The 15,478-nt window shown below is 40.2% G+C and overlaps 1 protein-coding gene across 2 annotated transcripts in view; it reads left to right on the top strand.

Moving 5' to 3' along the window:
- ano6 (anoctamin 6) overlaps positions 1 to 12,434 on the top strand; it is a 173,567-nt gene extending 161,133 nt beyond the window's left edge. For both annotated transcript variants that reach the window (XM_073059718.1, XM_073059719.1), the window contains one exon: positions 3,586 to 12,434. In XM_073059718.1, the coding sequence (XP_072915819.1) occupies positions 3,586 to 3,795 (210 nt within the window). In that variant the 3' untranslated portion in view covers positions 3,796 to 12,434. The remainder of the gene's footprint in view (positions 1 to 3,585) is intronic.
- Positions 12,435 to 15,478: the final 3,044 nt, after the last annotated feature.

Consider the following 15,478-nt stretch of genomic DNA (forward strand, 5'->3'; position numbering starts at 1 on the left):
AATAAATCTTTCCCCCCCCCCCCCCCGGCTCTTCTATTCTATTCCCCACTTTGGCCTTTTACCTCTTCTCACCTGCCAATCACCACCACCTTCCCCTCCCCGACCTCCCTCCTCCTTCCCTTTCTCCTTGTTACGTAACCTCGTAACTAGGTAAACTTACCAGCAAAGATAGCGGGGTCAGCTGAGTCAGATGCTACTATTTTCAAATGTTTTATTCAAAAAGGGGCACAAACGTATGGTTAATACAAAACATTCAGATCATATACGTCGTCACAACTCAATCTAAAACACCGGTGTAATAATAATCAATCAGAAATAAGCTCTATAGTTGTCTAGGGGGTAATACTGAGTCCAATTGAAATATAAAGAGTCACTCAGAAGTTTGCAGGCTTTTCCCTTTTGGGAACCGCTGGGGTTTTCACGTTGGAGAGAGAGAGATGGTTGAGAAAGGATAAACACTTGCCCGTTGTCTTTACAGAGCAAATCCTTGGAATCAGGGGAGCAGGCTTCCCTGTTGTTAGTTAAAAGCGATCTAACAAGGTTCTAGCCACAGATTCAAAATTCGGAATCTAACGCATGTGGCTTCCTTCAAAATGGCTTCCCGCTCCCACGGGAATTGGTATCGTGCTTCCTTGGTGTCTCCTTGGTGCGTCTGAGGGTTGGCCCCCCCCTCAGACCCTCCTTTATACTTCTTCACGGGATCGCAGGTGTCAATCAGGTTGCAGGTGATGCGATCTCTCTCTCAACCAGCCCACTTTGCCCGAGGGCTTTTCACGTGGTCTTCATGAGACAATAGTCAATATCGCCTTTATTCTGCTTCTCGGGAGAACGTGGTCTTCCGCACGTCTCTCTCTCTCTCTCTCTCTCCCATTTCCTGTGTCTATTCAGCACGTCTCTCCCCCTCTTGGGTCAGTTGACCCCCCCTTGACTAGGGCTCTTGCGATTCTCACAAAGGAGGGGGCTGAGGTCATAACATCCTATAGTCCACTCTCTTCTATGGTCCACCACCCTTCTTCTAGAGGATGCTCCACGAGGCTGTGGTGGCCAGTGCTATCATGTTTGCTGTTGTGTGCTGGGGCAGCAGGCTGAGGGTAGCAGACACCAACAGAATCAACAAACTCATTCGTAAGGCCAGTGGTGTTGTGGGGGTGGAACTGGACTCTCTGACGGTGGTGTCTGAAAAGAGGATGCTGTCCAAGTTGCATGAAATGCAGAATGTAGGATGCAGAAAGACTTAGACAGATTAGGAGAATGAGCAAGAAAGTGGCAAATGAAATACATTGTTGGAAAATACAAGGTCATACACTTGAATAGAAGAAATAAATGAGCAGACTGTTTTCTAAAAGGGGAGAAAATCCAAAAATCTGATATGTAAAGGGACTTGGGAGTCCTTGTGCAGAACACCCTAAAGGTTAACTTGCTGGTTGAGTCAATGGTAAGGGAGGCAAATACAATGTTAGCATTAATTTCAAGAGCAGGGATATGTTGTGCTGAGGCTTTACAATGCTCTGGTGAGGCCTCACCTTGAGTATTGTGAACAGTTTTGGGCTCCTCATCTATGAAAAGATGTGCTGGCACTGGAGAGGCTCCAGAAGAGGTTCACAAGGATGATTCTGGAATGAAATGGTTATCACATGAGGAATGTTTAATAGCTCTGGATTTGTACTCACTGAAATTTAGAAGGATGGGGGGGTGGGGTGGAGTCTCATTGAAACCATTTTAATGTTGAAAGGCCTAGACGGAGTAGATATGGTAAAGATGTTTTTTAATGATTGCGTTGAGAGAGCTACAGTTTTTCCTGCTGTGTTATTTTCAAGGTGGATGCTCACTTACATTTGGCAGAACATAGTGCCTATGTAGATACTTGACTAACTATTTGGCAAGAAGAATGTTTGGAGTAAAAATGGCAAAAATAAATTAAAAGTAGTATAAGGTTGGTGGAGTTGTGGATAGTGTAGAACGCAATGGGATATTGACAGGATGGAGTGCTGGCCTAAGAAGAGGCAGATGGAGTCCAACACAAACAAGTGTGAAATAATTGACTTCAGAATATTGAATTTGAAGGCAGAATACAGGGTTAATATCATGATTCCTGATGGTGTGGAGAAACAGGGGGATCTTGAAGTCTATGTCCATAGAGAGGAACAGAGGAATAAGAACATATAAAATCGGAGCAGGAGTAGACCATCTGGCCCATTGAGCCTGCTCTGCCATTCAATAAGATCACGGCTGATCTGGCCATGGACTCATCTCCACCCACCTGCCTTTTCCCCATAACCTTTATTTCCCCTACTATGCAAAAATCTGCCCATCCTTGTCTTAAGTATATTTACTGAGATAGCCTCCACTGCTTCCCTGGGCAGAGAATTCCACAGATTCACCACTCTCTGGGAAAAGTAGTCTCTCTTCATCTCCGTCCTAAATCTTCTTCCCTGAATCTTGAGGCTATGTCCCCTAGTTCTAGTCTCACCTACCAGTGGAAACAACTTTCCTCCCTCTATCTTTTCTATCCTTTCATAATTTTATGTTTCTATATGATTTCCTCTCATGCTCCTGAATTCCAGTGAGTACAGTCCCAGGCGACTCAATCTCTCCTCATAGTCTAAACCCCTCATCTCTGGAATCAACCTGGTGAGTCTCCTCTGCATCGACTCCAAAGCCAGTATATCCTTCCTCAAGTAAGGAGACCGGAACTGCACACAGTACTCCAGGTGCATCCTCACCAGTACCCTGTATAGTTGGAGCATAACCTCCCTGCTCTTAAATTCAATCCCTCTAGCAATGAAGGCCAACGTTCCATTTGCCTTCTTGACAGCCTGCTGCATCTGCAAACCAACCTTTTGTGATTCATGAACAAGTACTCCCAAGTCCCTCTGCACAACAGCATGCTGCAATCTTTTACCATTTAAATAATAATTTGCTCTTTCATTATTCCTTCCAAAGTGGATGATCTCGCATTTACCAACATTGTACTCCATCTGCCAGACCCTTGCCCACTCACTTAACCTATGTATATCTCTCTGCAGACTCTCTGTATCTTCTGCACAATTTGCTTTTCCACTCAATTTAGTATCATCAGCAAATTTATATACACTACACTCAGTTCCCTCTTCCAGATTGTTAATGTATATGGTGAATAACTGCAGGCCCAGCACCGACCCCTGCAGCACACCACTCACCACTGATGGCCAACCAGAGTAACACTCATATATCCCAACTCACTGCTTTCTATCAGTTAACCAATCCCCTATCCTTGCTAATACATCACCCCCAAAAATAGAAATTTAAAAAAAATCATTGAGAAATCGCACATAAAAACTGACAAAGAACCAATGTGCAAAAGAAGACAACCTGTGCAAATAGGAAAAGACAGATAGAGTGATAGAGAGATAGAGAAAGAGATCTGAGAATAAGAGTTGTTGAGTCTTTGAAAGTGAATCCATAGATTGTGGTCAGTGATCAACTTAGTGTTCTAGTGAAATAAAATACAATATATGATTATAAGGCTGCATGAATAAAGCAGCTTTCACTACATTATCACAAATAAACAGGTTTTAATTGTGATTCGATTTTACTATTTTTCAGCACATTGTATTTGGGGTGAAATTCCTTGTGTCGTATGTGATTCCTGATGTTCCAGCACACATTAAAGAACAAATTAAACGTGAGAAGTATTTAACACAGAAGATTCTGCATGAAAATCATCTTCCAACCTGGGACAGCGCAATAAGAGGTGCAACCAGCAGGTTTATAGAAGGTTCAGTCAGCCTGAAGGACCAAAGCATGAATATATAAATATCTGTTGCAAAAAAATGTTTTCTATAATGCACAATATTAAGGAGGAATCTCTTGAAATGCTAATCTGTTTGATTTCCAAGAGAGAATGTTTTTATCTGCCTGTAAGTACCTATGATTTTTCTATCTGTTCCACTGGTTTATCTCAAATTCCATTTTGACTATAAAATTGTTCAAGCTGTTTCAATAGTCTATGGAAAAGATATTATTGCACTTAATGAGAAACACAGTTTTGGAACTTTTTTATAATCAGGAGGAAATTCTTGTATGAATAAGAAGGCTGTGAACAAACATGGATAATAGTTATCAGATTTACTGAAAATTGGAAAAGAAATTAATGACACTGCAATGTTGTCATGTGTTGCTAACTGGCAGGATAATGTATCCCAACAAATATGGCAGGATTTTCTAAGTGACTGGTGATATGTGTTATAGCAATCCTGTCATATGTTAAAGTTACTGACTGCACGGAGTGAAGGGTTTCCCCCAGATATTTGATACGCTAACTAAATGGATGGTGTAGGTGGTTTCTCCTATTTTGACCATTTGATTATTAAATTTATTATGAATTTAGTTAGCAAAATGCTCTTGCCTTTTACAGTGCTTACCATTACAGTATATTCAAGTTATTTGCCCAGGAAATTGTGAAATCCGAAAGAGTTTTAAACTATGATAGTTCTACGTTTAAGCCACTCTGGGGGCAATATCTAATTTCTAGTCATGCCAAACAGTTTAGTGGGCTTACCCTGAAATCATAAGTTAGATCAGTGTATTAAAAATCGGGACATAAGGAACAGGAGCAGTAACTCCTCAAACCACCTCTATTATACTATAAGATCATGGCTGAAATTCTACCTCAGCTAAACCTTCAAACTGGATCGTCATGTCGTTGATTTCTTACTGTCTAAAGGATCTATCAATATGTGTCTTGAAAATACTCACTGATCAATGATGCAACAACCTGTGGGATAGAGAATTCCAAATGCATAATATCGTCTGATTAAAGGAAACCCACCTCATCACCTTTCCAAGACTTTATCCCCTTATTCTGAGTCAATGTTCTTAGTCCATAGGATATAGGAGCAGAATTAGGCCATTTGACCCATCGAGTCTACTCCGCCATTTCATCATGGCTGATCCACTTTCCCTCTCGGCCCCAGTCTCCTGCCTTCCCAACGTATCCCTTCTTGGCCTGACCAATCAAGAATCTATCAACTTCAGCCTTAAATATAGTCTTGCCCTCCACAGCTGCCTGTGGTAAAAAAAAATTCCGCAGATTCACCACTCTCTGGCTAAGTTCCTCCACATCTCCGTTCTAATAGGACACCCTTCTATTCTGAAGCTGTGTCCTCTGGTCTTAGAATCTCCCACCACAGGAAACATCCTCTCTGCATCCACTCTGTCAAGGCCTTTCACCATTCAATACGTTTCAATGAGGTCCCCTCATTCTTCTGAATTCCAGCGAATACAGGCCCAGAGCCGTCAAATACTGTTTGCCATTTCTTGTTGCTATGTGTACAATTTGTTTTTTGTGGGGGGGGGGGGGGTGTTGATGTTCTTGTTGCCCATTGTGTAATTTGTTTTTTGTGCATGGGAGGGGGTTGATGTTTTTCTTTTAATGCCTTCCATGGTTTTCTTTGTTTCATGGCTATCTGGAGAAGATGGATCTCAGAGTTGTATACCGTATACATACTTTGACAATGAACCTTGTCCCTAGCTATGATCGATCAAATGTTATAAAATATAGGCCATCACCCAATTCTGTTTGGGTGTGATGAAATTTAAACTTTCAGTGACCAGCTATGATAATTCTAGTGTTTTCAAAGTTCAAAGTACATTTATGATCAAAGTATGTATACTTGACAATCATCTCCTTGCAGGCAGCCACAAAACAAAGAAAGAGACGAATTGTAATGATATTAAAACAACACTGTATTTTGGAGAGTAATACTTTACATTCTAAAGTACTCTTGCTATTTACTGTTCTTATATACACAAGATGCCATTTTCATAAAAATGTTCTCCCTTTATGATGGTCTGTGCATCAGATTATGTACTGATGACTCCGCCGGGATCAATAGACTTTTTAATTTTGTCCTTTGGTGCTGACAATCAAGCAAAAAAGAAAGTTCAATATATGCTTGTTTTTTTTATTTTAACAATGTGAACTTAACAAAAGCTGTATTGTCCTTTATGTGAAAAGCTCAAGGAGAAAGCAAAACAATATTTATTTTTCTTTTTATATTTCATATCCTGCTCTTCACAAAAAGTTAGCTTTGCGGAGAAAAAGATATTTAAAAACATTCAAATCATGAAAAACGTAAAATTGGGTGGGAGGAAGGCACAAACAAGGAATGATGTATTTTTGTTTGTGAGTAGTTCTGCTTTATTCACTCATAAATTTCTCATCAGCAAAGCCTCTATTGCCCATTTCTAATTACCCTTGAGAACGCAGTAGTGAGTATTTTTGAAAGGTTGCAAAGATGCTGTTTGAGAGGGTGAGGACTTGTCAATAATGAAGCAGTAGTCAATGGTAAATGGGACAGGAATCTGCAGATTGTAATACCTCTGCACCATTTACTGTTGAACATCTAGACCAGGGGTTCCCACCTTGGGGTCCATGGACCCCTCAGTTAATGGTACCAGTCTATGGCATAAAAAAAAGTTAGGAACCTCTTGCCTAGATAATATAGGGTGTGGATTTTGGAGATACTATCAAAGATTAGGAGAAATGTGTTATTATTTTTGAGGCACCTTGTCTTGCAGTCAGTAGCAAAGTAAGTGAGTGCTCAATATGCTGGATAGTGTACAGATAAAAGGGTCCTTTTCCACTGGATGATGTTGAACTTCAGTGTCAAGGTGGAGACAAGTCTCAACCAAAGGAGGTGTAAGGCACTCCTTCCCTCTGCTCGCCCTGCAGGTCACCCTTAGAGAAGGTGTAGCACCTGCTTAGCCCACTCCCACCCTCACCCCCAAATCAGGGTCACATGAAGCCATGGGTTCAGGTAGTGGATGGTTGTACAAGCAGCTGATGCACATCACAAGTCCTGGTTACGCGACCACTGACCACAGGCAGACAATGTTTGAAGAGTATCGATAATGGCAGGGGCCAGCCGTCTTGTAAAGACACTGCCCAGAAGAAAGCAATGGCAAATCACTTCTGTAGAAAAATTTGTGCACTGACCATTGCTCTGAACAGGAAATTTTTACACAGCCTGGAAACTGTGTGGCACTTAAAATGTTTTCTTTGTAATATGCATACTATGAATATTTAGAATGAAAATTGAAAAGAATCACATACTTTTGACTATATTTATTTAATTGAAGGGTATAATGAAATACAGTACAACAAAAGTATCTTACTTAAAAGAGAATTCCAGCTGGGCAGCAGCAAAGGCTATGTAAGTGGGAGCGTTTCAGTAGCTGTGCAGTGGTGCACCCATGCAGCTCAGAGGGAACAGATTCCAGGAAAACAGGCTGGTTCGCTCCTGACGGAGTATTACTGATTGCATCGTGTCGAGTGTGAACGCTGTTTATCTGAGTGAGTCTGAACATTGTCCAGGTATGTTGCATTCAGGGACAAATTGCAACATTTTCTGGAGTGACAAATGGAACTGAATGCCACATGATCATCAAGAAACATTCCCATTTCTGGAACTTACAACGGGGTGAAGGGATCCACTTCTGGCCATTGATGAAACTGCTGAAGATGATAAGACCTGGAGTTCTGTATAGTGGAACTCCAGCAGCAGAGGCATAAGGCACTGACTGGAGCAGAGTTGCCAGCCTTTTTTACGCCATGGACCAATGCCATTAAGCAAGAGGTCAGTGGACCCCAGATCGGGAACCCCTGGTCTGGAGAGTTTCTCCCTATTCCCCAATTCCTAGTGACTTCAATATTAACATATTTGAAGTATTAGACCAGATTGTAATTTTTATTTCCAAGCAGATAATGCTAAAGAAACTAATTAAAGATCATAGCAATGGGAATGCATTTCTACAGATTTAAAGTTCAAAGTAAATTTATCAAGTACAGGAGATATATGTCACCATATGCTACCTTGAGATTCATTTTCTTGCAGGCATTTATAGAAAAGATGAAATACAACTGAATTTTACAAAATAATATCATGAACTAAGTAACACACACAAAATGCTGGAGGAACTCAGGTCAGGCAGCACTGTAGAAATGAATAAACAGCTTATGTTTCAGGGCAAGGTCCTTCTTCAGGATTGTGAAGGAAGGGGGAAGACACCACAATAAAAAGGTGGGGTGGGGAGAGGATGCTAGCTGGAAGGTGACAGGTGAAGCCAGGTGGGTGAGAAAGGTCAAGGGCTGGAGAAAAAAGAATCAGATAGAAGAGGAAAGTGGACCATAGGTCAAAGGGAAAGAGGAGTACCTTCTGCCTGGGTAGCCTCCAACCTGATGGCATGAATATCAATTTCTCCTTCGGTAAACAAACCCCCCCCCCCTTTCCACCCACTTCCTCTATTACCCCATCTGGCCTTTCACCTTTACTCTCCAGCCTAATACTTCCCTCTGGGTCCCCCCACGTTTTACATCCTGGCATCTTCCCCCTTCCTTTTGTGAGAGCTGCTTTGGATTTGCAGACTTGTGTTTAAGCATAAACAAGAACTGACAGAAAACCGAGACAGACTGAGCAGGTAAAAGGAGAGCATGAGCTGAAGAGAGTCTTTGAAAGTTAGCCTGTAAACAGTAGAATCGGTTCAGAAGGACATCTTTTCATTCTTGGATTATGGGGCCCAAAACAGCTCACAATACTCCATGTGGTCTGATCAGTGCCTTACAAAGTCTTGCTTTTATATTCTAGTCCTCTCAAAATGAACACTAACATATCCTTAATAAATGAAAATTAATTAAGACAAATCAATGCAGATGTAACACCCGCACCATCAAAAATGTAATAGCATAGATATATATTCCATTACTGATATTGCTGTTAGACAACAATAACCTACTTTACATTTTTATGATTTGATATGCTAATTAAAACAATTATCCATTAAGGAGAATCTTTCAGAGGCCATATTGTTGTACCATCAAATGGATTGGAGGAGCATAAAGTTCAAAACCTCAAAGTAAAATTTATTATCAGACTACATACATATTACCACATACAACCCTGAGATTCTTTTTCCTGTGGGCATACTTAGCAAATCCTGTTTACTGAACTGTAAACAGGATCAATGAACAACTGTGCAAATGCAAATATAAATAAAAGCAATAAATAATGAGCAGGAAATAACAAGGTAAAGAATCCTTAAAGTGAGACCTTTAGTTGTGGGACACCAGAAATGAGTATCTCTTTTTTTGTTCAAGAGCCTGATGGTTGAGGGGTAGGAACTGTTCTTGAACCTGATGGTGCAAGTCCTGAGTCCCTTGTACCTTGTACCCAATGGCAACAGTGAGAAAGGAGCATGGCCCGGGTGGTGAAGATCTCTGATGATGAATGCTGCTTTTCTGTTATTGAAAAATAATAAATTAATGGTTTGAGCACAACAGGGGTGTCACATACCATTGGTCTCCAAAACATTTTATGAATTTCATGCACGAGTGTGAACCACAAGATAATCTTTCACTCATAAGCTATTATAAAATGTACTTTCTTACATTTAAAGATTCATTAACATTCTAAAAATAGGCTCAGGCCAGTTTTAATTCAACAATAATACGATTCAATTGCCCTTTAAATTATCAATAGTTATTAATTCTTGAAAGCACTTCTTTTGAATAGCCCAATAACTCTGTTATTGAGTACAAGTATTTAAAAGCAAATTCATAACATAACTCTTGTAATGTAAACACTCACAATGTAAATGTTTAGTAGAATTACCTATTCAAACCTGAGCCCATAGGGATTTCTGTTGTTGATAAGTGTGACATTTGGAGAACATATTTTAGAAGTGGTAATCTCTCTAGGTCTGAGTCCTCTCTTATGAACACTCCAACTTGAGGTAAATTGGCATTTTTAACGTTTTGTAATCTGCTAAGAGGAATCATCGTATACAATTGCAGGTTTAAAGATTTTTTTTGTCAGTTCTGTTTTTAAGTGCCAATTTAGCAGCATGAAGAGAGATAATTGCTGTGCCACATTTTATGATAAAAATCCTAATGAGACTTTAGTACTGAAGTTACTATTATGATTATGTAAATTAGACAGCGACTCCCAGCCACTGCACATTCACTGATAAATGGATAAATGCAGAGCTGCCATGAGATTCATCATTCAAATATATTTATTGGCAAGAAGTTGTTTTATTTAACAGAAGTACACTTCAAACTCACCAGAGTCATTGTTTGGCAACAATTAAGAATGTAATATGAAGAGTACTTTTAATACTCTTTTAATAACATTACATTCTTAATAGATGGTACGAGAATTAAAATCCAATAAGTATGGAGTCTCATTTCCTGACTTTAATTAACGGATGTCTTCAAATATTTTTGTTTTTATCTTTCTTATCTCATTTTCTTTTTCATTTCTGTATGTGTTGGCATAGAATTCATTACTTTTATATTTCCTGGTTCAGCCTCTGCAATACTAATTAACATCACTTTGGTTATGGAGTTCAAAGTTCAAAGTAAATTTATTATCAAAGTACATATATGGCACCATATACAACACTGAGATTCATTTTCTTGTGGGCATACACAATAAGTCTATAGAAAAATAACCATCACCAAATCAATGAAAGACTGCCCAACTTGGGCGTTCAACCAGGGTGCAGAAGACAACAAATACAAAAAGAAATAATAATAATAATAAATAAATAAGCAATAAATGTCAAGAACATGAAGAGTCCTTCAAAGTGAGTCCATTGGAGTTGTGCAATAGGTTGCATTTTTTTTACACAAGTTTCAGATGCTATGTAGTAATTGACTGTGCCAATTTGAATAGTTGACTAATAGGAACTTTGATAATAAAGGCTCAGGAATGACAAACAGAATAAATGATATTAGAACATAGAACAGTACAGCACAGGAACAGGCTCTTTCGCCCACAGTTGTACCAAACTGGCTAAAAAAAAATAATCAAAAAACCCCAAAAACCAATCCCTCCCATCTGCACAATGTCCATATCCCACCATCTTCATATTCATGTATCTATCTAAACGCCTCTTAAAGGCCTTCAATTTATTTGCCTCTACCACCATTCCAGGCATCCTCCACTCTGAGTAAACAAAAAAACTTACCCCTACGTCTCCTTTGAATGTACCCCCTCTCGCCTTCAATGCATGCCCTCTGGTATTAGACATTTCAAACCTGGGAAACAGATATTCCCTGTCTACTCTATCTATGCCTCTTATAAACCTCTAACAGATCTCCACTTCAGCCTCCGCTGCTCCGCAGAAAAGAACCCAAGTTTATCCAGCCTTGCGTGATAGCACATGCCCTCTGAACCAGACAGCATCCTGGTAAAAACTTTCTGCACATTGTTCACTGCTAATTGCAGAATCTGGCCCAGTGATCATTTCTGATTGGCCAACTTTTTCTTCATTCTTGTAATCAATTCATATTACATACTTCTCAGATTAGATTGTATTTTTGATTTTGTGTTTTATTTAACAGAAGTACCTAAGCTCCATTAACATTAATGGAGTAACATTAAACCTAAGCTCCGTCATGTTACTATTCTGTACAAGTGTATTGGAGTTATTCCTGGTTTCCAGGCCAATATTTACCCCACACGCTGCATTGCCAGACAATTTTCCAGTTAATATCACAGTACTGTTTGTGGGAACTCATGATTTAAATTGGCTATCGCATTTCCTAGATCGCAAAATTGGCACATTTTAAATGTATTTAATTGGTCAGTGGCTGCAAAACACAACACAAATACACTTTTTGCAAAACACAACACAAATACACTTTTTTTAAAATGATATTTGTCCTTTGAAATCAAAAGAATGGGATATACAGTCCTATATAACTCATAACCTTTTACTGTCTTCTCATTGAAACGTACAATTTTACACAAAGCTGGAATTAACAATACAGATACTTTATGAGAACCCCCAAAATATCATAACAGAAAAAAGAGGAAGTACCATCCCTGGCTGTGACATAGCTTCTGGTTCAAAATCAAAATCAATTTTTTGGTCCACATCAGTTACAACTATAGAGGGGAAGAAATTGTGAATTGTTAATACATGAACCAATATTGTAGTTAACTCTTCCTCATCATTGATTGAGTGGGAAAGTCTACAATATGTTTGTATTACTGGGAGAGGAATTCATTCACCTGTGCATATCCATAATCTAATTTTGCTATGTTTTAAACTCTGATGAGTAAATATATTATTTTTCAGTTTCATGTGTTTGCATCCAATGTCTAAGACGCTGCACTTATTGTTTAAGCAAATGGTAGATAAACTGATAATGATATGACTTACTTAATTGAATGAGTTATAATTCAATATATGGCTGAATAAATATACAAATGAAGTATGTTGATTCTGTTAAGAATGATCGACATATCTTAATAAGCAATTTTTCTTTTAAGTCTTGTCATGAAGTCATAACTTAGGACCAATTTTGTTCTAGTATTATATGTACAATTATTGAACATACTTTATTATTCACCAAAGAATGCCAATAAACTGGAATAAAATTTTTACATTTTTGTATTTGTCTTTTTCTTGAAAATATTTGCTTTATTGTAAAGGAACAATTTTCCTTTAGTTCTGTTGTAGCTGTGAAAGTCCTTGGACTATCTGTATTTTAAAGAGTGTGTTTATTTGAAAGGGAAGATGCCTAGTAAAGCAGTGGTGCTGATCTTTATGAGATCCTTCCTTTCCATTCTCCCTTCTCCAAAATATTACCCTGCTCTCCATTCCCTCTGGTCATTAATCCATGTATTTTTAAAAATTGAGATACAGCATGGAATAGGCCCTTCCAGCTGAACTGCCCAGCAACCCTGATTTTCCCTAGGCTAATCACGGGATAATTTATAATGACCAATTAAACTACCAACCAGTACATCTTTGGACTGTGGGAGGAAACCAGAGCACCTGGAGGAAACCCACGTGGTCATGGGGAGAATGTATAAGCTCCTTACAGGCAATGGCAGGAATTGAACCTGAGTTGCTGGTACTGTAAAGCGGTGTGACACTACTGTAATGCCCTATAAATCATATATTTATGATATATTCCAAAGACAATACCTATATTTGGAAGCAACTGCTTCTGTGCATGTCACCAAAGCGTTTTTTTCTTTCAAAGTTTGAAGTAAATTTATTATTAAAGTGCCTATATGTCACCTTATATGACCCTGAGATTAATGTTCTTGCAGGTGTACTCAGTAATTCGTAGAATAATAACCATAACAGAATCAATGAAAGACCGCACCAATTTGGGCATTCATCCAGTATGCAAAAGGCAATAAATTGTGCAAATACAAAAAGAAAGACATAATAATAAATAAATAAGCAATAAATTTGGTGAACATGAGATGAAGAGTCTTTGAAAGTGAGTCTATCAGTTGTGGGAACAGTTCAGTGATGGAGCAAGTGAAGCTATCTCCTTTGGTTCAAGGGCCTGATAGCTGAGGGGTAATAACTGTTCCTGAACCTGGTGGTGTGGGACCTGATGGTTGAGGGGTAATAACTGTTCCTGAACCTGGTGGTGTGGGACCTGATGGCTGAGGGGTAATAACTGTTCCTGAACCTGGTGGTGTGGGACCTGATGGTTGAGAGGTAATAACTGTTCCTGAATCTGGTGGTGTGGGACCTGATGGTTGAGGGGTAATAACTGTTCCTGAACCTGGTGGTGTGGGACCTGATGGCTGAGGGGTAATAACTGTCCCTGAACCTGGTGGTGTGGGACCTGATGGCTGAGGGGTAATAACTGTCCCTGAACCTGGTGGTGTGGGACCTGATGGCTGAGGGGTAATAACTGTCCCTGAACCTGGTGGTGTGGGACCTGATGGTTGAGGGGTAATAACTGTTCCTGAACCTGGTGGTGTGGGACCTGATGGCTGAGGGGTAATAACTGTTCCTGAACCTGGTGGTGTGGGACCTGATGGTTGAGAGGTAATAACTGTTCCTGAATCTGGTGGTGTGGGACCTGATGGTTGAGGGGTAATAACTGTTCCTGAACCTGGTGGTGTGGGACCTGATGGCTGAGGGGTAATAACTGTCCCTGAACCTGGTGGTGTGGGACCTGATGGCTGAGGGGTAATAACTGTCCCTGAACCTGGTGGTGTGGGACCTGATGGCTGAGGGGTAATAACTGTCCCTGAACCTGGTGGTGTGGGACCTGATGGCTGAGGGGTAATAACTGTTCCTGAACCTGGTGGTGTAATGAGGCTCCTGTGCCTTCTTCCCGATGGCAGCACTGAGAAGAGAGCACGACTCGGGTTGTTGATGCCCCAGATGATGGATGCTGCTTTTCTATGATAATGCTTTGTATAGATGTGTTCTATGGTGGGGAGGGTTTTACCAATGATGGACTAGGGATGTAATTAATGGTGGAGAGGGTTTACCCATGATGGACTGGGCCATATTCACTGATTTTTGTAGGTTTTTCTGTTCGAGGGTATTAGCTATGAGGCAGCCCTTCGCACCACCCCACCCTCCACCATACAAACTGCAGATTTATAGAAGTACATCAAATTTCACAATCTGGTAAATCAAACCTTCTGGACTTTAAAAAAAAACAAATGCATAAAATACCTGACACTTGTAATATAGTCCCAACGCGCAGAACAATCAGCTACTAATCTAAAAGCTTGTGTATAGCTGATCTCTCCTGCTGTTGACAAGTTAGCGCTTGCGACAGTGTATCTCTGCTAGATACTAAACCCCCCATTGATAATGACATCCAGTATGAATTACCTCGCAGTTGTGTAGGTGAACAGTAGATGCTCGTTAGAACTCTAGGCGGCGCAAGTAATGTAGCCATCGGAAAGCGGGTACAGTAATGACTCAATTGTTTTTGCCCAGTGCATCAGCTCCACTCTCTGGTTACAGAAGGTATTATGCTACCTCAGTGTCTGCCCAGGCAAGTACTGCACAGAAGATACTTCAACCAGCTTGCAGAAGTCGGATGATTGTGAGAAAATGCACTATCAAAAAAACAAGAATTTTGTTGCTAATAAGATTTGTGAAGATTCTGCCATCAATGAAATGGACTATAGTTGCAATTCTTTCATTTAAAGGCATGCGTTCCTTCATTTTTCAAAGTACATTTAATATCACAGTATGTATACAGTACACAACCAGAAGTCCGCCCTCCTCACAGATATTCCCAAAAGAAACCCTATAGAACAATAGCAACATCAAAGACCCGAAGCCCCCCTCCCTTCGCACAAACAGCAGCAAAATCATCGACCCGCCCCACCCTCCACCATACAAACATCAGCAGAGTCCATTGATCCACGGTCCATCAAACTGCAGTTCACAACGCAAAACTTCGGTATCGCAGACAGGCTCTCTCCAGCGAGTGAGAGAGGACACGCCTGCAACAACGAGAGCGGAGTCCAGCAACTCGCGGTTACGATGTTACAATCTTCCACACTGTTTCTCTAGTCCCCGCCCCTCCCTCTCTCCCCAGTCACTTTGACATCTCTCCAGATCAGTCACAGGGCACTTAAACTGATTGCGTTTGTCAGATCCCCAGTGCTATGTAAACAGGTGGGTGGCAATACTAAACTGTCCTCCA

The sequence above is a fragment of the Hemitrygon akajei genome, chromosome 10 (assembly GCF_048418815.1).
Source record: "Hemitrygon akajei chromosome 10, sHemAka1.3, whole genome shotgun sequence".
In the NCBI taxonomy this organism is placed as follows: domain Eukaryota; kingdom Metazoa; phylum Chordata; class Chondrichthyes; order Myliobatiformes; family Dasyatidae; genus Hemitrygon; species Hemitrygon akajei.